The 23,680-nt window shown below is 47.0% G+C and overlaps 1 protein-coding gene across 2 annotated transcripts; it reads left to right on the forward strand.

Annotated features, from left to right (window-relative positions):
* The first annotated feature begins 279 nt into the window (after window positions 1-279).
* On the forward strand, window positions 280-23,431 carry FAM174A (family with sequence similarity 174 member A). 2 transcript variants are annotated; one of them, XM_040421581.1, is made up of 3 exons: window positions 280-705; window positions 12,162-12,293; window positions 23,063-23,431. In XM_040421581.1, exons 1-3 carry the CDS (start codon window positions 404-406, stop codon window positions 23,064-23,066), a joined length of 438 nt encoding a protein of 145 aa, XP_040277515.1. In that variant the 5' UTR covers window positions 280-403; the 3' UTR covers window positions 23,067-23,431. The 2 variants fall into 2 exon arrangements, with proteins under 2 accessions (XP_040277515.1, XP_040277514.1); XM_040421580.1 differs by lacking the exon at window positions 23,063-23,431 and adding an exon at window positions 18,281-18,835.
* Window positions 23,432-23,680: the final 249 nt, after the last annotated feature.

Genomic DNA, 23,680 nt, shown 5'->3' on the forward strand with positions numbered 1-23,680 from the left:
ATTCACCCTGCCTATGTTTTATGGTACTAAAAAGTGTAGGCTTTATGAAAGTTCTGAGGTAAAGTAGTGATTATGAGGAAGCCACTTTTTTAATCCCTTCATAAATCCCATAGAAAAAAAAAATACTACAGCCTCTCCCCAAAACCGAAATGTCTGACTACAGAGAACAGGCTGTAGTCAAACACACAGCAAACGCAGTAAAATAGAAACAAATCCAGGCAGCGCAGTGGCGGTATGACGTCATCGCGTACAGCTGTCAATCGCCTAGCAACCACGCAGCGTGCGCCCTCAGACCAGGAAGTAGCGGTGCAGGAGCCCAGAGTCGTGTTCCCGTGCTGGGCCCGCGGCATTGTGTGGTGGTAGTGGCTGTCCTCTCCTCCGGGCGGCGGGGAGGAGCTGGAGGATGAGTGCCGGTAATACAATATGGCCGCCGGGCCGGGTGACATGCGTCCTGTGTGTGCTGTTTACTCTGTGCTGTGTGTCCGACGTACAGACCTCTCTGGGCACTACATCGGCCCCAACGGGTGCCAACGGCCCGCAACCTCCTGCAGCCGCAAATGAGAGTAGTTCTAACACTGCCAAGGACGATCTGTCCACTACTGTGGCCGCTCCTGCCGCCCCCAAGCCCCAGACCCAGAGGGCCCTGGCAGTCCTGGTGGTGGTGAGCGCTGCCGTCATCATCTACTTCGTCATCAGGACAATCAGGTGAGTGCAGCCTGTGTGAGACGTCATGTATATATGTGCAGTGACGTCATCACTGTGAATCAGGTCATGTGGGATTTGTGATCATACTAACCTATGACATCACAGCTTTCAGCTTCACTACTTCAAGTTTGCATTGGACAAGATTCACAAAGTGCAGAGAATGGAAGTGTATCCAAACTCCTGCCATTGTCCTTCTGAGATATAGCTGGCTAATACGTCTGTGGGTGCGACTATCCTCTTACACAGTGGGGCAGATGTACTCCTCCTAAGGCCTCTTGCACACACACGTTTTTTTCCGTTTTTTGCCTCCGTATGCCTTCCGTTTCCATATTTCTTTTTTTTTTTTGTTCCATTCAAAGGTAGAACATGTCCTATTATTGACCACATAACGGACAAGGATAGTACTGTTCTATCAGGGGCCAGGCTGTTCCGTTCTGCAAAAACCGGAATGCACACGAACATCGTCCATATTTTTTGCCGATCCGTTTTTTTTGCGGGCCGCAAAATACTGAAAAAGCCATACGGTCGTGTGCAAGAGGCCTAAGCCAGGGTTTATGTAGCGCTCCGCTGGCTTTTACATCGACTATTCAAACCACAGCGGGTGTATTCACTTAGGGTACTTTCACATTAGCGGCAGGGAGTCCGGCAGGTGAACAACCTGTCAGATCCGTCCTGCCGCTAGTTCACATGTGCCCCCGGACTGGCGCTCTGTCCCTATTGACTATAATGGGGGCGGAGTTCCGGCGGCACGGCACCGCATTGCGAGAGGCAGCCGGACTAAAAGTACGACATGCAGTACTTTTATTCCTGCTGCCGCCAAGACTCCGCCCCCGCCCCCATTATAGTCAATGGGGACGGAGCGGAAGTCCGGGGATACACGTGAACTAGCGGCAGCACGGATCCGACAGGCTGTTCACCTGCCAGACTCCCCTGCCGCTAGTGTGAAACGAGCCTTACGTGAGGGAAACTGAGTCCGTAGGATTAATCTTTGTACTGTCTTAGACTTGCTTTCCATTCCTTTCTGGACTGAGTATCTTAGTAGAGAATACAATTCTGTCCACTAAATCTGAAAAGAAAGCCCAAAGATGAATTCTGGGCACTCTCTTTGCCTTATTTAAAGGGGTTTTCCATGAATGATTTGAAATGGTCGCCAACAACCTGTCCTAGCAGTAGCAGGACTAGCTAGGGGGATGAGGGGACGCTGCTCTACTATAGATGGTGATGATGTGATGTGTCCTATGATATGCCATCATGGCTGAGCAGCCTGACAGGAACACTCACCAATATGTTACATATGCAAGTGCCAGAGCATAAAGGGGGAGATTTATCAAGCTGGTGTATAGTAGAAGTGGCTTAGTTGCCCATAGCAACCAATCAGATTCCACCTTTCATTTTTCACTACTCCCTTTGGAAAATGAAAGGTGGGATCTGATTGGTTGCTATGGGCAACTAAGTCACTTCTACTTTACATCAGTTTGATAAATGTCCCCCAAAGTGTAGTGAGGCTCCGTCCCCTCACTCCCCCAGGCAGACCTGCACGTGGAGGCAGCAAGTCATCCTCACATTCTAGGACAGGTTGTTGGTGGCCATTTTAAATGATTTCCTGAAAACCCTTTTAAGGGAATGCACCTGCTGTGGCATACATTGGAATGCCCAACGGTAAGCCCAGCAGGGGGCTAAACACAATGTGAGCGCAGCCTTAAAGGGGTATTCCCATCACATACAATGGGAGCATATCGCTAGCATGTGCCCCCATTGTCTGATGGGTGCTGGTCCCACCTCTGGGACCTGCACCTATAAGGAGAACGGAGCGGGGAGAGCTGTGGCTGGAGGACCCCGGGTTTCCCTGGGTCCGCCCACCACCAAGCGCTGCTCCCATACAAGTGAATGAGCACGGACTGCGCACGTGCGGCCCCTGCTCCCATTTATTTCTATGGGGCAGACGGAAATAGCCGAGCCAGCGCTTGGCTATTTTTGGTGGCCCCATTGAAATGAATGGTTGGTGGCTGCGCATTGGCAGTGCGCTTTCCATTCATTTCCGTGCTCCGGTGCGGGTTGTTGTAGGTGCGGGTCCCAGAGGTGGGACCTGCACCTATCAGACATCGGGGGCATATCCTAGCGATATGCCCCCATTGTATGTTATAGTAAAACCTCTTTAAAGGAGTTGTCAAGTGTATTGATGTTGATAGCCTATCATCAGGCGGTCAATATAAGACTGGCAGAGATCTGACACCCCACATTCCCAGCAATCAGCTGTTTGGGAGTAGCTCTGGCACCACACAGCTCAGCCCATTGGGTAGTGACGTAGTTGGTTACCTCAGCGCTGCCGCTGATCAGGTGAATGGGAGCATCCCTGCAGTATCCAGCAGTGTCCACCACACAAAGGACACCAATCCGACCTATTCTGAGGGGAGTCTGCACCCTCAGGCGTATAAACCCCAGTTTTTATTTATTTATTTTTCTGTTACGGCGTTTACCGCATAGGAGAATTTTTTTTTTTTTTTTAACTTTTTATTTAATAACTATTTCCCCCCCCTCTTAGGGGCTAGAACCTGGGATCTTTTAATCCCTTGTCCTATTCACCCTGATAGAGCTCTATTAAGGTGAATAGGACCTCACACTCTCCCTGCTGCCCGATGCTTTGTGCTTACAGCAGCAGGGAGCTTACCATAGAGGTCTTCAGTAGCGTCCTGGCTGCCATGGTAACCGATCGGAGCCCCAGGACCACCAATGAGGAGGAGGGGAGGGGACCCTGTGGCCACTGCCACCAATGATTCAATGATTTTAATGCTGGGGGGGGGGGGGGGGGGGGAGGGGAGGCGCACTGTGCCACCAATGATAATCACTCTATGACAGGGAGCTGCGATCAGCTGCACCTGAGGGGTTAACTGCTGCTGATCGCAGCTCCCTGTGACAGAGGCCAGGTGCCGGCTATGTGATTCTGCCTCCGGCACCCGCCTCCTGTATCTGTATTAAAAGGGTTGTCCAGGATCACAGTCTTTTTAACTAACATTAGTATTAGCTGTTAAATGTATCTGTAAGGTCCCCCTGAAGGTTCTCTGTAGATTGACGTCTCAATCCCAACCATGGGAGGCGTACCTACAGGACACGGGAGGCGTGCCTACAGCACTTGAATATGCAGAATCCATGCGGCCCCATTGAGTGTACATGCAGATGAGAGGCGTGCACTATGCTAAACATCAGCTTTCCCTGCCTCCAAATCAACCTCCTTCAGCCCAGAATAACGCCCCTCTGTGCCCGGTGACGTAACCGGCACAGAGGGGCGTTCTCTAGCGATGCCAGTTCCCTCCCTACAAAAACAGCCTCCTTGAGCGCTCCAGAACGCCAATCTGTGCCGGTGACGTCACCGGGCTCTTTGCTAAGCGGAAGACGAGGCTTAGCACACCAGTAAGGAGCCGGGACGTCACCAGTTGAACAAAAAATAAAACTTCTGGTCCGCAAATCCAGTCTAAGGAATGCGGGCATCAGAATAAAGAAATAAAGGTAGAACCCACATATATGTAGGCTGTTAGTGAAAAGCAGCCCATTTACTAATAATCACCGAACCCGGACAACCCCTTTTAAACGTTAATTATCATTGGTGGCGCAGTGGGCACAGTCCCTCCACCCCTCTCTCTCCTCATTGGCAGCGGCAGCCCAGGGGGAAAGAGAGAGTGACTCCTTCTCCCTTGTGCTGCTGAGAGCAGCGCGCTCCATTTTCTCTGATACTAGGCTGCGAATCGATATCGGTACAAAAGTACCGATTGGGTATCGATAATTCTATACACGGTGCAACCCTAGGTCCAACCACTAGAGCCCCTGCCACTCACCAGAATGGGGGCCTGTGTGAGCGGCGTGTTGGTCGTGTAGCCGTGCTCCTGCTCCATTCACATCTGTGGGTCTACTGGAGGTAGCCGAGCACTTGTACTATCTCTGGCCGTCCCATAGAGTTGCATGGCTGTCTGCTGCTTCATTTAAGCAGGTCATCATGGACTCGCATTGCCGTGACCTGCGGGGTACCCAGTTGTCTTATCCATGCCGATCAAACACTTATCCCCTATCCTGGGGGTCAGCAACCTCTCAGCATGCTCCATTCACTTCTATGGGTGTGCCTGTTGGGAGTCGTAGTTGCACCAGAGGTTGCTGATCCCAGCCCTATCTGTTGGATAGGGGATACGCTGTAGTATAATCACCCTTTCTGATGCCTATTAAAACCTTTGACCCAGATGAACTAATGTGTCTGCACCACAAATGTGGTGAAACTTGGCACATCTAGGGTTTCAATACATTTTGCTGGCATGCTCGGCAAGGGTTGGGGCTTAACGGAAAGTAGGCAGAGCTTTGTGTTAAAGGTGCAGGGTTTAAGATGCGCCAACATTTCTATGCAATTCTCACTTACAAAACAGTCTCAAAGTAAGCCAACCAATAGTTGCTATAGAGTTGGAGAAAAGTGTCATCCAGCCTGAGCCCCGGTGATAAATCTGGGGCAGGTCCAGTCTGTCTAAGCTCACGCCATCTATAGGATTAGTAAATACACTACAAATATCCCTTCAAACTTCGATGTCTTGCTACTGGGCTGCTCCTGAGAAAGATGAAGGGTTGAGGCCTTTAGATTGTGATGACCCCTTTTGCTCCCCATATGATCAAACCTTGCTAGATGATAACTGCAGCCAGAAACATCCATGTGTGATCACCACAGAAGACGGGGACCTTCGGGAAGCTTTCCAACTTCAGGAGAAATTCACGTGGCAGAATGCGATCTAATTCCACTATTATGGATAGACAGGTTTTTGCAATAAATGTTTTATAGAAGTATAAAGTTATACGGCCGCTCATTCCCTTCCTTGAGTTATCACATTGCAAGGTTGTGGATTCTGGCTCTTCAAGAAGAAGAAGTAATAGTGATGTGCAGCTTGTGTTCAGAGCCTCGTGTGATTGCCGGGCAGATCCGTCTTCTCGTGTTGTCAGCGTGGGGGTTAATGCTGACTGCAATAAGGCAGAAGCATCTACACTGTCATAATTATGCATAATCTGTATATTACAATGGACAATCTGCCACCTTCTATTACCATACAATTGCTTTCCAGCATATGCATTATGCTCCATGAAATCCAATGAATAATTTGGAATGACCTCATGTCCCTTGTAGCCAGGCGCTCGCATCAAACACGGTTTACCATTCTCATCATCGCCGTCTGCCTATTAATGAAATATTTAGTAATCAGCAGGAGCGGAGAGTGAGCTCAGAAGAAAATTCTGTAGTGTCTGTGCCTATGGAAGGCGACGAAAACCTCCAACTACAGCTCCCAACATGCTCTATTCAAAAACAGGGAATTGTGGCTTCACAACAGCTGGGGGTTGCTGACCCCGGACCTAGGAAACAGTGGGCCTCATCTATCGAAGCGGCGTGACATAAGCTCAGCTTAATGGTATGCTGTGATTGGTTGTTAGGCCAGTTTTTCTGTTCTAGAAAAGCAGATTTTAGGCTTCATGCACACGACCGTGTCCGTTGTTGCGGTCCGCAAGTCGCGGGTACCGGCCTTGTGCATCTGGCATTTTTCCTTCCGCAGATTCCGTAGTATGTTACAAAAGCCTATTCTTGTCCGCAAAACGGACACAAATAGGACGTGTTCTATCTTTTTTGCAGGGCTGCGGAACGGACATATGACTTTTTTGCCGCCCTATTGAAATGAATGAGTTGGCATCCGATCCACAATGCAGATCGGAGGCAGACCAAAACTACGGTCGTGTGCATGGAGCCTTAGGCCAAGTTCACACCGCTTTCAGCCCCCGCAGGGCTTTTCACTTGGCGTGTACAGTGCGTTTGAATGCGCAAAAACAGCAGTATTAAGAAGTTTCAAACCGAGTCTAAAGAGAGCGAAGCGCAGTGTGACCGCTGACCACTGAAATGAAAGGGCTATGGTTGCCTGTGGTTCTGTTAGGCCGTTATGATAAATAAGGCCCATTACTCCCTACGTGTGGACACCAGGATCACCTCGTAGTTTATTCATTGCTGTAAATACTTGTGTCTGTGCTTCAGTCAATAAGGCTCTGTTCACACATCTGTTGAATCACATTTCATGCAGTGCTATTCTGATTCAAATTGAAAGACAGTAGCAGGACCTGCCAGACCCCTTTATAAGTCATTGGGGTCCACGTCCACCAGGAACCATTGGTGGCTGCCGTGTTACTGATCCAGCACTCCATTTTTGTCATCTTTCTACTCCTTTGATAAAAACAGCAATATAAAAACCTAAATGAAAAATAGAGGAAAAAGCGGCACTCACCGAATCTTCACAAAACGTAGCTTTATTGTAGGTTAAAGCACAGCAGGTGCGGGTCACAAATGCAGCAAATTCAGGCAACAGCCGTTTCGCGCTGAGATCGCGCTTTGAAAAAGTGCGATCTCAGCGAGAAACGGCTGTTGCCTGAATTTGCTGCATTTGTGACCCGCACCTGCCGTGTTTTAACCTACAATAAAGCTACGTTTTGTGAAGATTCGGTGAGTGCCACTTTTTCCTCTATTTTTTTTATTTATGCGATTATTTTGCTCTAACAGAGCACCACCATTCACTTGAATAGGACTGAGCTGCGCCTGGGCCATTTGACTGATGAACGTGACCTCGCTGCCCTATAAGCGGCCACGGTCTCTTCAAACAGCTGTCATAACGACATATCAAACGGTTTAATAGGTGGGGGTCATCCGCTCCGATCCCCACCGATTGCTAGATCGAGACGAGAGAAGGGATCACATAGCAGACTGTCTCCTCACTGTAGAAGGCTGAAATGAGACGGGTCATAGATGTTCTATTGAGCCCATCTCCTGCAGCTCTATGTGAGCACTGCTCTCTCCTTGTTCTAGCGATTAGTAGAGGTCTCAACACCCAGATTTCCGCTGAACGTATCCTTTGATATGTCGCTATGAGTTCGTTGACACTTTAACAGAACATGTGATGGAGCCTAAAGCATTTCCACCAGTTTGGACTTTGCATGTTTATTAAAGGGAACCTGTCGCCTCCAAAAACCATCCCAAGTCGCCAGCAGTACCGGACAGTAGCCAGCAGCGCGTTTCCGACAATAATTTTCTTCCTGAAGGCCGATGCAGCTAAAGCTCAGAAAAAGTTATTTTATCCCCTGCTGGCGCGCTTCTCTAGTCATAGTTGAAGTCAAGGGGGCAGCGGTCTTCTTGCTTCAAGTCAAGATAACGATGCCCCCTTCCCTGTGACTGACAGCCAGCAGTTCAGTTGGCTTTGCCGAACTCCCTGCATAAGCGCTGTCAGTCACAGCGAAGGCGCAGTTATCTTGACTTGAAGCAAGGAGACCGCTGCCCCCTTGACTTCAACCATGATTAGAGAAACGCGCCAGTCAGGGGATAAAATAACTTTTTCTGAGCTTTAGCCGCATCGGCCTTCAGGAAGAAAATTATTGTCGGAAACGCGCTGCTGGCTACTGTCAGGTACTGCTGGCGGCTTGGGATGGTTTTTGGAGGTGACAGGTTCCTTTTAAAATATTATTTGCACCCTTTGGAGTATCGGGATTATGACATGAAAAATAGCATTCCCGTCCTTCAGTGTACGTCTTCCCATTGATAACTGGATTTGCGGATGCTCATTTTCTCAGTGAACTGACTAATGGTCACTGTGAACACAGCAGTTCTTCTCGCAGAAAGATCAGTAAGGATTGCTTTATAAGGCTATTTTCACACTTGCGGCAGGATCCGTCCTTCCGCTATTTCGCCGTGCCGCCGGACCGCCGCTCCGTCCTCATTGACTATAATGGGGACGGGAGCGGGGCTCCGGCGCAGTACGGCAGTGCACGGCGAAAGGCCGCCGGACTAAAAGTCCTGCATGTCCGACTTTTTAGTCCGGCGGCCTCTCACCGCGAACTGCCGTACTACGCCGGAGCTCCGCCCTGTCCCCATTATAGTCAATGGGGACGGAGCGGCGGCACGGCAAAATAGCGGAAGGACGGATCCGACAGGGTGAATAGCCTGTCGGATCCGTCCTGCCGCAAGTGTGAAAGTACCCTAATTTTGTAGTTTTGAGCATATTTAAGAGAGTGATAATATTTCCAGGGGTCAGGTATTAATCGAAGATTTATTGTCCTTGATCTAAAAATTTGGTCATCTGGCACTAAATCATTAAGTAACGAGAAAACTTCAGAGGAACTCGAGAACTTTAGCAAGGAGCAGGTATGGTTATGACGCAAGAGGCAAGATCAATGAACTGTTTTACGTAAATGAAACATAATTGCGATATAAAGAGATCAGAAGCAATTATGGGTCTGACTTGAAATATCATTCATGACCCTTTCCTGAGGTTCTACAATGGCCAGACAGTACAAACACCCCACAAATGACCCCATTTCGGAAAGTACAAACCCTAAGGTATTCGCTGATGGGCATAGTGAGTTCATAGAACTTTTTATTTTTTGTCACAAGTTAGCGGAAAATGATGATTTTTTTTTTCTTACAAAGTCTCATATTCCACTAACTTGTGACAAAAAATAAAAACTTCTATGAACTCACTATGCCCATCAGCGAATACCTTGGGGTCTCTTCTTTCCAAAATGGGGTCACTTGTGGGGTAGTTATACTGCCCTGGCATTTTAGGGGCCCAAATGTGTGGTAAGGAGTTTGAAATCAAATTCTGTAAAAAATGACCTGTGAAATCCGAAAGGTGCTCTTTGGAATATGGGCCCCTTTGCCCACCTAGGCTGCAAAAAAGTGTCACACATCTGGTATCTCCGTACTCAGGAGAAGGTGGGGAATGTGTTTTGGGGTGTCTTTTTACATATACCCATGCTGGGTGAGATAAATATCTTGGTCAAATGCCAACTTTGTATAAAAAAATGGGAAAAGTTGTCTTTTGCCAAGATATTTCTCTCACCCAGCATGGGTATATGTAAAATGACACCCCAAAACACATTCCCCACCTTCTCCTGAGTACGGCAATACCAGATGTGTGACACTTTTTTGCAGCCTAGGTGGGCAAAGGGGCCCATATTCCAAAGAGCACCTTTCGGATTTCACAGGTCATTTTTTACAGAATTTTATTTCAAACTCCTTACCACACATTTGGGCCCCTAGAATGCCAGGGCAGTATAACTACCCCACAAGTGACCCCATTTTGGAAAGAAGACACCCCAAGGTATTCCGTGAGGGGCATGGCAAGTTCCTAGAATTTTTTATTTTTTGTCACAAGTTAGTGGAAAGTGATGATTTCTTTTTTTTTTTTTTTTTTTTTTTTTCATACAAAGTCTCATATTCCACTAACTTGTGACAAAAAATAAAAACTTCCATGAACTCACTATGCCCATCAGCGAATACCTTGGGGTCTCTTCTTTCCAAAATGGGGTCACTTGTGGGGTAGTTATACTGCCCTGGCATTCTAGGGGCCCAAATGTGTGGTAAGGAGTTTGAAATCAAATTCTGTAAAAAATGACCTGTGAAATCCGAAAGGTGCTGTTTGGAATATGGGCCCCTTTGCCCACCTAGGCTGCAAAAAAGTGTCACACATCTGGTATCTCCGTACTCAGGAGAAGGTGGGGAATGTGTTTTGGGGTGTCATTTTACATATACCCCTGCTGGGTGAGAGAAATATCTTGGTCAAATGCCAACTTTGTATAAAAAATGGGAAAAGTTGTCTTTTGCCAAGATATTTCTCTCACCCAGCATGGGTATATGTAAAATGACACCCCAAAACACATTCCCCACCTTCTCCTGAGTACGGAGATACCAGATGTGTGACACTTTTTTGCAGCCTAGGTGGGCAAAGGGGCCCATATTCCAAAGAGCACCTTTTGGATTTCACAGGTCATTTACCTACTTTCACAGGAAATCTCGGCCATCGCGAGATGACGCGTATATGCGTGACTGTGCGCAGCGCTGCCACCTCCGGAACGCGATCCTGCGTTAGGCGGTCCGGAGGTGGTTAATGAATAGTTCTGTACTGGTGGAAATTAGATGAATAATTTCTGTGTAAGGCCTCTTTCACACTTGCGTTGTCCGGATCCGTCGTGCACTCCATTTGCCGGAAGTGCCCGCCGGATCCGTAACACCGCAAGTGAACTGAGAGCATTTGAAGACGGATCCGAAGACGCTATTAAAGCTGAGAGCATTTGAAGACGCTATTAAAGTCCTGGTTGCCGTAGTAGTAGTGGGGAGCGGGGGAGCAGTATACTTACCGTCCGTGCGGCTCCCGGGGCGCTCCAGAATGACGTCAGAGCGCCCCATGCGCATGGATGACGTGATCCATGTGATCACATGATCCATGCGCATGGGGCGCCCTGACGTCACTCTGGAGCGCCCCGGGAGCCGCACGGACGGTAAGTATACTGCTCCCCTGCTCCCCACTACACTTTACCATGGCAAACAGGACTTTAGCCTCCTGGCAGCCATGGTAACCATTCAGAAAAAGCTAAACGTCGTATCCGGTAATGCGCCGAAACAACGTTTAGCTTAAGGCCGGATCCGGATTAATGCCTTTCAATGGGCATTAATTCCGGATCCGGCCTTGCGGCAAGTGTTCAGGATTTTTGACCGGAGCAAAAAGCGCACTATGCCCTGACGACGGAACTCTATGCCGGAAAAGAACAACGCAAGTGTGAAAGAGCCCTAAGAAAACAGGAAATGATGTACTAACGAAATGCAAATGATAAATGTGGGATACTATTGTGGTAAATAGCAGGGCTTTCTTGTCGTGTATTCAGGGGGGGTTAGCACAGCTTATGTCCCACCCAGCAAAATAAAAGTGGGAAGAGAGAGAACCAGGGAAAAAGGGGAGGGGTATTGGCAACTTTTGATCATTCTGATCAGAAACCTGCTATTTCACCCCTGCATGCCAGTGAGATTTCTGAAGACCTCGGGAAAAAAACTTTTTGATGCTTATCAGGCTGGAAAAGGTTTCAAAACCAACTCTAAAGAGTTAGGACACCAACCCATAGAGTATGTCCCCGATGTCTGATAGGTGTTGGTCGCACCTCTGGGACCCGCACCTACACAGCGTATGAAGCCTGGAAAGTTTTGGAGGGGCGCATGCGCAGCCGTCCTCTATTCATTTCTATGGGGCTGTCGAGAATAGGCGAGCCAGCCCCATAGAAATGAATGGCCGTGCAAGCGCGGTGCATTCCCATTCACTACTACGAGGAGAGCGCTTGGTCCTCCAGCCACCACCTTCTCCGCTCTGTTCTCTGTGTAGGGGCGAGTCCCAGAGGCGGGACCTGCACCTATCAGACAATGGGGGGCGTATCCTAGCCATATGCCCCTATTGTCTCAGATGGGAGTACCCCTTTAAAGGTACATTTACGCGTTTTGGGAAATTTTTCACTATTGCACAGTACAGCGATTTATATAGTTTTTACTAGATGGCCAATACTGATTAGTTTTTGTACATTTAGTTCTTCTGAACGTAACATTTGTTATGTATATCATATATTTATACTATAAACCATTACAGGACACGAAGAAAAAATAAGAAAACTAGAAAATATGGAGTATTGGATACAAATATAGGCAATATGGAGCTAACTCCCTTAGAACAAGAGGAAGAAGATGACGACACTTTGTTTGATGCCAATCAGTCTCGAAGGTGAGCTTTTGTAATTTGTAGGGCGAAGATGCCATTTCTTCTGTTATGTCCAGTTCAGATTCATTGGCCATGATATTTCTCTGCTTTCTCCCCCCTGGTACCTGTAAAAGGGTTTACTATTCTTTTATTACCAGTAATGGTGGCCACCATCCTCTTCACCTCCAGTTAGTTAATACATGTGTATTATACTTGAGGTTGATGCATATGAATAAGAAGATGAACGTATTTCATTCACTGCCTAACAGATGGTTGTAATAAAGATTTAATATCATGTATGCACCTTCTTGTAAAGAATAATTAGCTATGGCTTTCTGCGCTTCCGATGTGCGACTTATCCAGCTGTATGCCATGCAATATTATACAATCAAGGCATCCATCAAAGCCATACATTTTGATTATTTCCCTGCAGAAGTAATATGAATAGAGCATTAGAACAGATGCCCACACAATGCAGTCAATGCAGATTTGCGTGTAGATTTTGCTGCGTTTCCACACCAAAATCCGCATGCGTTATTTGCTGATTTTTGACATGGAATTGCCCCTGATCTCTGCAAAGGGTGAAATCTGCGCTGGAAATCCGCACAACCAATTGACATGCTGTTGGTGTTAAAATCCGCGCTGCAGGTCAGTTTTCATGCAGAAAATGTCAGCACCATGTAGACGAGATTTTAAAAATTCTCATCTAGTTAGCTGGTACTATACTACACTGTAGATCTTCCACATGTAAATCTATGTGTAATGCGCACCGTGTGCATGTGACCTTAGGCTACTTTCACACTGGCGTTTTGGTTTCCGTTTGTGAGATCCGTTCAGGGATCTCACAAGCGGTCCAAAACTGATCAGTTTTGCCCTAATGCATTCTGAATGGATAAGGATCCGCTCAGAACGCCTCAGTTTGCCTCCGTTCCGTCTCCGTTCCGTCTCCATTCCGCTCTGGAGGCAGACACCAAAACGCTGCTTGCAGCGTTTTGGTGTCCGCCTGACGATGCGGAGGCAAACGGATCCTGACACACAATGTAAGTCAACGGGGACGGATCCGTTTTCACTGACACAATAGGGCACAATAAAAAAACTGATCCGTCCCCTATTGACTTTCGATGGTGTTCAAGATGGATCCGTTTTGGCTATGTTACAGATAATACAAACGGATCCGTTCTGAACGGATGCATGCGGTTGTATTATCTGAACGGAAGCGTTTGTGCAGATCCATGACGGATCCGCACCAAAGGCGAGTGTGAAAGTATCCTGCAGAGATCCACATTAAATGAAGGGGACCGGCACTCTGCAAATTCTGAAGGAATTCTTCTTCATTGCCAAGCTACAATACTAGTGGTGACTAACAGGGGTCAGTCCACTTACGCATTTCAGACTCCTTTGGTCTTTATTCATAGCTGGAGTGAGGAAAGTAAGTACATCTACTAGAGAAGACATACCTGGTACTTCACACACATACAAAGAATACCAACTTGCAGGATAAGAGGCTGAAATGGATGTCAGCCTTATACACTGTTACTATGGTACCATTAATTATTAACATGAAGAGAAGTTTAAAGGGCACCTTTTAGCAGATTTATACCTGTGAATGAAGTTTTTATATATGCAAATGAGCATCTAGGAGCAACTTGGGCGTTGCCATTACACCTAGAGGATCTGTTCTCTCTGCAACTGCTAAACCCTCTGCACTTAGATTGACAGGGCCAGGCAGTGTGGACGTTTACAGTGCAGAGAGAGCAGAGCCTCTAGGTCAGTGGTTCTCAACCTTTCTAAAGCTGTGACCCCTTAATACAGTTCCTCATGTTGTAGTGACCCCCCAACCATTAAATTTTTTTTCCTTGCTACGTCATAACTAATTTTGCTACTGTTATGAATTGTAATGTAAATATCTGATATGCAGGATGTATTTTTATTGCTACAAATTGAACTTAATTAAAGCACAGTAATTAATCACAAAGACATCCACAGATCCCCCTCCCCTAAACAGTGCCATCCACAGATCCCCCTCCCCTAAACAGTGCTATCCACAGATCTCCCCCTCCCCTAAACAGTGCCATCCACAGATCCCCCTCCCCTAAACAGTGCCATCCACAGATCCCCCTCCCCTAAACAGTGCTATCCACAGATCTCCCCCCTAAACAGTGCCATCCACAGATCTCCCCCTAAACAGTGCCATCCACAGATCTCCCCCCTAAACAGTGCCATCCACAGATCTCCCCCCTAAACAGTGCCATCCACAGATCTCCCCCCTAAACAGTGCCATCCACAGATCCCCCTCCCCTAAACAGTGCCATCCACAGATCCCCCCCTCCCCTAAACAGTGCCATCCACAGATCCCCCTCCCCTAAACAGTGCCATCCACAGATCCCCCTCCCCTAAACAGTGCTATCCACAGATCTCCCCCCTAAACAGTGCCATCCACAGATCTCCCCCCTAAACAGTGCCATCCACAGATCTCCCCCCTAAACAGTGCCATCCACAGATCTCCCCCCTAAACAGTGCCATCCACAGATCTCCCCCCTAAACAGTGCCATCCACAGATCTCCCCCCTAAACAGTGCCATCCACAGATCTCCCCCCTAAACAGTGCCATCCACAGATCTCCCCCCTAAACAGTGCCATCCACAGATCTCCCCCCTAAACAGTGCCATCCACAGATCTCCCCCCTAAACAGTGCCATCCACAGATCTCCCCCCTAAACAGTGCCATCCACAGATCTCCCCCCTAAACAGTGCCATCCACAGATCTCCCCCCTAAACAGTGCCATCCACAGATCCCCCCCTCCCCTAAACAGTGCCATCCACAGATCCCCCCCCCTCCCCTAAACAGTGCCATCCACAGATCCCCCCCCTCCCCTAAACAGTGCCATCCACAGATCCCCCCCCTCCCCTAAACAGTGCCATCCACAGATCCCCCCTCCCCTAAACAGTGCCATCCACAGATCCCCCCTCCCCTAAACAGTGCCATCCACAGATCCCCCCCTCCCCTAAACAGTGCCATCCACAGATCCTCCTCCCCTAAACAGTGCCATCCACAGATCCTCCTCCCCTAAACAGTGCCATCCACAGATCTCCCCCCTAAACAGTGCCATCCACAGATCCCCCCCCCTCCCCTAAACAGTGCCATCCACAGATCCCCCCCTCCCCTAAACAGTGCCATCCACAGATCCCCCCTCCCCTAAACAGTGCCATCCACAGATCCCCCCTCCCCTAAACAGTGCCATCCACAGATCCCCCCCCTCCCCTAAACAGTGCCATCCACAGATCCCCCCCCTCCCCTAAACAGTGCCATCCACAGATCCCCCCTCCCCTAAACAGTGCCATCCACAGATCCCCCCCTCCCCTAAACAGTGCCACCCACAGATCCCTCCTCTCCTAAACAGTGCCATCCACAGATCCCTCCTCTCCTAAACAGTGCCATCCACAGATCCCTCTTCCCCTAAACAGTGCCATCCACAGATCCCCCCCCCCGCTCCCCTAAACAGTGCCATCCACAGATCCCCCCCCCTCCCCTAAACAGTGCCATCCACAGATCCCCCCCTCCCCTAAACAGTGCCATCCACAGATCCCCCCTCCCCTAAACAGTGCCATCCACAGATCTCCCCCCTAAACAGTGCCATCCACAGATCCCCCCCTCCCCTAAACAGTGCCACCCACAGATCCCTCCTCTCCTAAACAGTGCCATCCACAGATCCCTCCTCTCCTAAACAGAGCCATCCACAGATCCCTCTTCCCCTAAACAGTGCCATCCACAGATCCCCCCCCTCCCCTAAACAGTGCCATCCACAGATCCCCCCCTCCCCTAAACAGTGCCATCCACAGATCCCCCCCTCCCCTAAACAGTGCCATCCACAGATCCCCCCTCCCCTAAACAGTGCCATCCACAGATCTCCCCCCTAAACAGTGCCATCCACAGATCCCCCCTCCCCTAAACAATGCCATCCACAGATCTCCCCCCTAAACAGTGCCACCCACAGATCCCTCCTCTCCTAAACAGTGCCACCCACAGATCCCTCCTCTCCTAAACAGTGCCACCCACAGATCCCTCCTCTCCTAAACAGTGCCATCCACAGATCCCTCTTCCCCTAAACAGTGCCATCCACAGATCCCTCCTCCCCTAAACAGTGCCATCCACAGATCCCCCCTCCCCTAAACAGTGCCATCCACAGATCCCCCCTCCCCTAAACAGTGCCATCCACAGATCCCCCCTCCCCTAAACAGTGCCATCCACAGATCCCCCCTCCCCTAAACAGTGCCATCCACAGATCCCCCCTCCCCTAAACAGTGCCATCCACAGATCCTCCTCCCCTAAACAGTGCCATCCACAGATCTCCCCCCTAAACAGTGCCATCCACAGATCCCCCCCTCTCCCCTAAACAGTGCCATCCACAGATCCCCCCCCCCCTCCCCTAAACAGTGCCATCCACAGATCCCCCCTCCTCTAAACAGTGCCATCCACAGATCCCCCCCCTCCCCTAAACAGTTCCATGATGGTCGTCCGCCTCTCAGTGCGCCTGCGCCGACTGAAGACGGGTACGGCGCAGGTGCCAGATTTTGAATGCAAACAGGGCCAGAAGAGAAAGATCCCGTCCGCTGGCCCTGTCAATCGGAGGGGGCGTCTTTAGGATAGGAGGATGCGGCTGCTACCAGCAAGTAGCTGCCCTACTTGCTGGTAGCAAGGTAATTTGCATATTTTATGTTTTTAACAAAATCTGCTGAACAGAAATGATTAATTACAGTATGTATGCATAAATCGCATTATAGGCATTCTAAGTAACCAAAAAAAAAAAAAAACTGTTTAGTGGGGTGACAGAAGCCCAGACACTTTAATCTTTTTTTATAGTACTATAGGCTACTTTCACACTTGCGGCAGTGTGATCCGGCAAGCAGTTCTGTCGTCGGAACTGCCTGCCACATCCGACGATCTGGATGTGACTGAAATAATTTGTGAAACGCATCCAGATGCGGTTCCGTCTGACAAATGCATTGCAAGAACGGATCCGTCTCTCCGCTTGTCATGCAGACAGACGGCTCCGTCTTGTATCTTTTTTCACATTTTTACCGATCTGCGCATGCGCAGACCGGAAGGACGGATCCGGTATTTTGAATGCCGGCACTAATACATTCCTATGGGGAAAAATGCCGGATCCGGCATTCAGGCAAGTCTTCAGTTTTTTTCCCGCCGGAGATAAAACCGTAGCATGCTACGGTTTTCTTTTGCCTGATCAGTCAAAATGACTGAACTGAAGACATCCTGATGCATCCTGAACGGATTACTCTTAATTCAGAATACATGGGGATATGCCTGATCAGTTCTTTTCCGGTATAGAGCCCCTAGGACGGAACTCTATGCCAGAAAAGAAAACCGCTAGTGTGAAAGTCCCCTTAGGCTACTTTCACACTTGCGGCAGAGAGATCCGGCAAGCAGTTCCGGCGCCGGAACTGCCTGCCGGATCAGGCAAAATGTATGCAAACTGATGGCATTAGTAAGGCTGATCAGGATCCTGATCAGTCTTAAAAATGCCTGATCAGTCGAAAAAATGCATTGAAATGCCGGATCCGTCTTTCCGGTGTCATCCGGCAAAACGGATCCGGCATTTATTTTTTTCACCTTTTTTTCGATCTGCGCATGCGCAGACCGGAAGGACGGATCTGGCATTCAGGCAAGTCTTCAGTTTTTTTCGCCGGAGATAAAACCGTAGCATGCTGCGGTTTTCTCTTTTGCCTGATCAGTCAAAATGACTGAACTGAAGACATCCTGATGCATCCTGAACGGATTACTCTCCATTCAGAATGCATGGGGATATGCCTGATCAGTTCTTTTCTGGTATAGAGCCCCTGTGACGGAACTCTATGCTGGAAAAGAAAACCGCTAGTGTGAAAGTACCCTTAGCCAGTAAAAACTGTGATGTTGAATACTTTTGTGTTAATAAATACAAAGTGATATTGTACCTTTTATTGGCTAAACAGCAAAAATCATATTGCACATTTTCAGAGCACAGAACCTCCTTCAGGCAAAAGAAGACTGAGCAATAAGCAGTGGTTTTGTTATAAGTGAACAAGGTCAGTGGAGAGGACGAGTATGTAGTTTAGGGATTGGGGGCCAGACGGAGGGAGGTGAGAATTTTGTCCATATAGTGGCGCAAAAATCCAGAGGTTACATTTAGTTCTTGTCTCAATGATAAGAATGTAGTCTTCAGTTTAAATTCCGTATCATTCTTAATGTTCCCTTGGAGAACCTTTTAAATTGTCCATGGGAAACTTTCTTTGGACCAGGACACCGCATGGAAGCTATAGGAGAAACATGTTTTGGGGTGGGAACTGCCTGTGGTCTGTATTTATTATTCAGAATTTAGAGATTTTTACTGTCTCTCACATCTGTGATCGGGATAAATTTATGGGCATTACCTATTTGCCCCAAAGTTTTTGATTTGTCTTTGTTGAGCAGTATCTTCTCTGTATATGTAATGTTACCGTGTAATTGAGGGCACTTTCACACTTGCGTTAAAGTTTTCCGGTATTGAGTTCCGTCACAGGGGCTCAATACTGGGGGGAAAAAACACTTTCAGTTTTATCCTAATGCATTCTGAATGGAGAAAATTCTGGAACACTTGCCGGCATTAATTTCCATTGAAATGTATTAATGCCGGATCCGGTACCAACTGTCCCGGAAAACCGAATCCGGTTTCCCGGTCTGCGCATGGGCAGAACTTTAAAAATGTGAAAAAACAAAAAAATACCGGATCTGTTTTTCCGGATGACACCGGAGAGACGGATCCGGTGTTTCAATGCATTTGTCAGACGGATCCGGATCCAGAAACAAATGCTATCCGTTTTGCATACGGATTTCCGGATCCAACAACGCAAGTGTGAAAGTACCCCTACTGACTACACTGGTTTCTTTTTTTTGTAAGTGACTGCCACATTTTACATTTATTTGTGGTGTTTTTTTTTGATAGTTGCTTACTACTAGCCCAGTCTTTGTAGGTGTTGTAGTAATAGTCTCAGGCTTGTTTCACACTTGCATGAAACGGATCCGGCAGGCTGTTTCCGGACCAGAGACAGCCTTTCGGATCCTTCCTTGCCGTGAATGGGGCCGGACTGAATGCTGGTAAGGACGGATCTGACAGGCTGTTCCCGGCCAGAACAGCCTACTGGATCTGTTTCACGCAAGTGTGAGACAAGCCTAAGTTAAGTTTATTGATTGGGTAGGTCTGAATATTTTATAAAGGCACCTTCATTTTCTAATGCAGAAATAAGAGTTGTCTAGTTTTCTACTAAACCGGTTGTCTTGTTTTAGTGACGATCAGTAATCCCGTTCCACCGTTTGTTGCAGCACTCTTTGTTTTTCAGAAATCTAATCTGTAAAGTGCTGTGAAAAGAAGACAGCTTTCTAGATCTAATGGAGCCTGTTTTTTATCGTGCCACAGGGCATGTTGTTTACTCCGTGGACTAACAGATGGTTTACGCAGATAATGTAAATCTTGGAATACAGTTTGATTTGTGTTCTAGAGTAATTTACAATGTAGTGCGTTTAAATGGCCTTAAAATGCATGTAAAATAGAAGAACTTTCTCAAATCTATCAGGAATGGTGTACACAGGGGTATAAAAATTCATCTGCGTGATAAATGGTGACAACTACCTGATAGACCAGCCTGAAACTAGTGTCCGTTCTGGATTATGGGTTGTAGAAACACAACATCAGAATTACAGCTGTACATATGTTGAACATTTAAAACTGCTAAATGCTCAGAATAATGTCTCTCTCTTTATTTTATTTTTTAAAGCCTTGGTTTTCAATATATTATTAGCATGGCTCCTGGGTTCTGCTGATATTCACATAGCTACTCCAAGCAGGGTGGATTTGATTTAAATCACTAGTCAGTAAGGCTTGCTTGATTTAAATCATAGTTTTCTACATAAAGACTAATTCTTGCTGGTATAACTTATAATATGCAAGTAGATGAAGATTTAAACAACTTTTCATATTAGTTTGATTAGGTTGATTCTGCATTCATAGGTTTGTAGAAGTTAGGATTAAGGTATTTTTCTCAACTCTGTTCATGTTATAACATTTTTGCTGTGAAGAAGAGGCATGTGATCTCTGCTGAGTCAAAAGTCAAAAGTAAACCAAGCATCTGTGATAATATCTTGTAGGCAGAGAAACTGACCAATAATCTTACAAAAACCCCTGGAAGAGCATGACATTGTGAATGGATTAATGGAATTTATTTACCAAAAAAATTACACATATAGAAACCTAGAATGTGTCGGCAGATAAGAACCATTCGGCCCATCTAGTCTGCCCAATATACTGAGTACTATGGATAGCCCCTGGCCCTATCTTATATGAAGGATGGCCTTATGCCTATCCCATGCATGCTTAAACTCCTTCACTGTATTTGCAGCTACCACTTCTGCAGGAAGGCTATTCCATGCATCCACTACTCTCTCAGTAAAGTAATACTTCCTGATATTACTTTTAACCACTTCAGCCCCCCTAGCTTAAACACCCTTAATGACCAGACCACTTTTTACACTTCTGCACTACACTACTTTCACCATTTATTGCTCGGTCATGCAACTTACCACCCAAATGAATTTTTCCTCCTTTTCTTCTCACTAATAGAGCTTTCATTTGGTGGTATTTCATTGCTGCTGACATTTTTACTTTTTTTGTTATTAATCGAAATTTAACGATTTTTTTTTTTTGCGCAAAGGGGCCCACATTCCTTTTAGGAGGGCATTTTTAGACATTTGGATCCCAGACTTCTTCTCACGCTTTAGGGCCCCTAAAATGACAGTGCAGTATAAATACCCCACATGTGACCCCATTTTGGAAAGAAGACAGCCCAAGGTATTCAATGAGGGGCATGGTGAGTTCATAGAAATTTTAGTTTTTTGCCACAAGTTAGCGGAAATAGATTTTTTTATAATTTTTTTTCTCACAAAGTTTCCCTTTCCGCTAACTTGGGACAAAAATTTAAATCTTTCATGGACTCAATATGCCCCTCAGCGAATACCTTGGGGTGTCTACTTTCCAAAATGGGGTCACATGTGGGGTAGTTATACTGCCCTGGCATTTTAGGGGCCCTAAAGCGTGAGAAGAAGTCTGGAATATAAATGTCAAAAAAATTTTATGCATTTGGATTCCGTGAGGGGTATGGTGAGTTCATGTGAGATTTTATTTTTTGACACAAGTTAGTGGAATATGAGACTTTGTAAGAAAAAAATAAAATAAAAAATTCCGCTAACTTGGGCCAAAAAAATGTCTGAATGGAGCCTGACAGGGGGGTGATCACCCCCCTGTCATTGATCACCCCCCTGTAAGGCTCCATTCAGATGTCCGTATGTGTTTTGCGGATCCGATCCACGTATCTGTGGATCCGTAAAAAACATACGGACGTTGGAGCCTTACAGGGGGGTGATCAGGGGTTAATAAGGGGTTAATAAGTGACAGGGGGGGGGTGTAGTGTAGTGGTGTTTGGTGCTACTTATTACTGAGCTGCCTGTGTCCTCTAGTGGTTGATCCAAGCAAAGGGGACCACCAGAGGACCAGGTAGCAGGTATATTAGACGCTGTTATCAAAACAGCGTCTAATATACCTGTTAGGGGTTAAAAAAATCGCATCTCCAGCCTGCCAGCGAACGATCGCCGCTGGCAGGCTGGAGATCCACTCGCTTACCTTCCGATCCTGTGAACGCGCGCGCCTGTGTGTGCGCGTTCACAGGTAATCTCGCCTCTCGCGAGAGGACGCGTATGTGCGTCCACCCAGAATAGCAGGGCCGCCGCCAGGACGCAATCCTGCGTACGGCGGTCCTGAGGCGGTTAAACCTTTGCCCCTCTAATTTAAAACTGTCCTCTTGTAGCAGTTTTTCTTCTTTTAAATATTCTCTCCTCTTTTACCTTGTTAATTCCCTTTATGTATTTAAAAGTTTCTATCATATCCCCTCTGTCTCGCCTTTCTTCCAAGCTATACATGTTAAAGAGGACCTTTCACTAGTTTAAAAAATAAAAACTAACTATATCAGTGGACAGAGCGGCACCCAGGGGTCCCCCTGCACTTACTAGTATGTCGCCCGGTATAGGCTCCGGTGTGTGCAGCTCCCTCTGTTGTACGGGGCGGAGTTTTTGTATTAGGGTTGTCCCTTGCTGCAGCGCTGGCCAATCGTAGCGCACAGTTCATAGCCTGGGACCGCTTTAAGAAAATGTTAAGGCTAGTTTCACACTAGCATTTGAGAGCTGTGGCAGGCTGTTCCAGCAGGGAACAGCCTGTCGGAGCTGTCTAAATCTGGCACTGTTGGCTGCTACCTAAATGCCCCAGGGCAACTCCCATCATGCCCTGCTGATAGCTGAGGGATGCCCGGCCATGCTGGGAGTTGTAGTTGGCTGGAGTCCCGTAGGTTCTGGTGCAGATGTAAACTAACAGCAAGGGAGCTCTGTGAATTTGTGAAACTAGGGCTCGGATTTAGCAGAATATCAGTGAAGTATATGGCAGGTTTGCTACGTTAAGATCATTGTATGTGAAGCGGGGGGTGCACTTCCATTATTTACTCATTCCTTTCATTATCTCCCTTCGAATGCATAATTTAATGTCGCTGTCAGTGTGAGACCAAGGCTTGTGACAAAGGGAGTTATGATTTGTTAGATGTGATTTAATCGCGTGGCGGGATTGATGTCTGACACTACAAGAGGAGGAGAGAAGTGATGACATTTCTCATGTGCAGATTGACTAATGTTTCCACTCTTTGCTTTTTGTTCTTTCTTTTGCTCTAGATAAGATGATGCCTTTTTGTACGCTGTCGTTGACGAGGGGAAGCCGATCTGCTTGAAGAAAGAGAATACATTTGCATACTGTTTTTGTGTTGAACAATATCATTGCTTATTTTGTACATAACTTATAGCAATATGCAATACGTCCCATGTTCTGTAAAACACTAGTATTCTTACTGAAGAGCTGGTTGTTATTTGCCTCATTACAGTGGTACATTTTATTTCTTTTTTTTTTTTCTTCTTGTTATTGTCAAATTTTGTAACACTTTGTTATGTTATTTATATTCCCATGGGGAAGATGTATTATTTTGCAGATAATTGGTAAATAATGCATTTTTTTGTAAATAGTGTCAATAAAAAGGTTAAACGCTAGTCAAATGTCATTGTTCTTGTATAAATGAGACTTGCTGACTCATAAAGTTGGCCAATTTAACATTTGCAAGAAGCAATATATCGTGTTTGGACTGTGACCATGACAAGGGGACATCCACTACAACTACAGGAAAGAAGGCTGCTACACAAACATAGAAGAGGATTCTTTACAGTAAGTGAGACTATGGAACTCTCTGCCTGAGGAGGTGGTGATGGTGAGTTCACTAAAAGAGTTCAAGAGGGGGATGT

The sequence above is a fragment of the Bufo bufo genome, chromosome 2 (genome assembly GCF_905171765.1).
Source record: "Bufo bufo chromosome 2, aBufBuf1.1, whole genome shotgun sequence".
Taxonomy (NCBI): domain Eukaryota; kingdom Metazoa; phylum Chordata; class Amphibia; order Anura; family Bufonidae; genus Bufo; species Bufo bufo.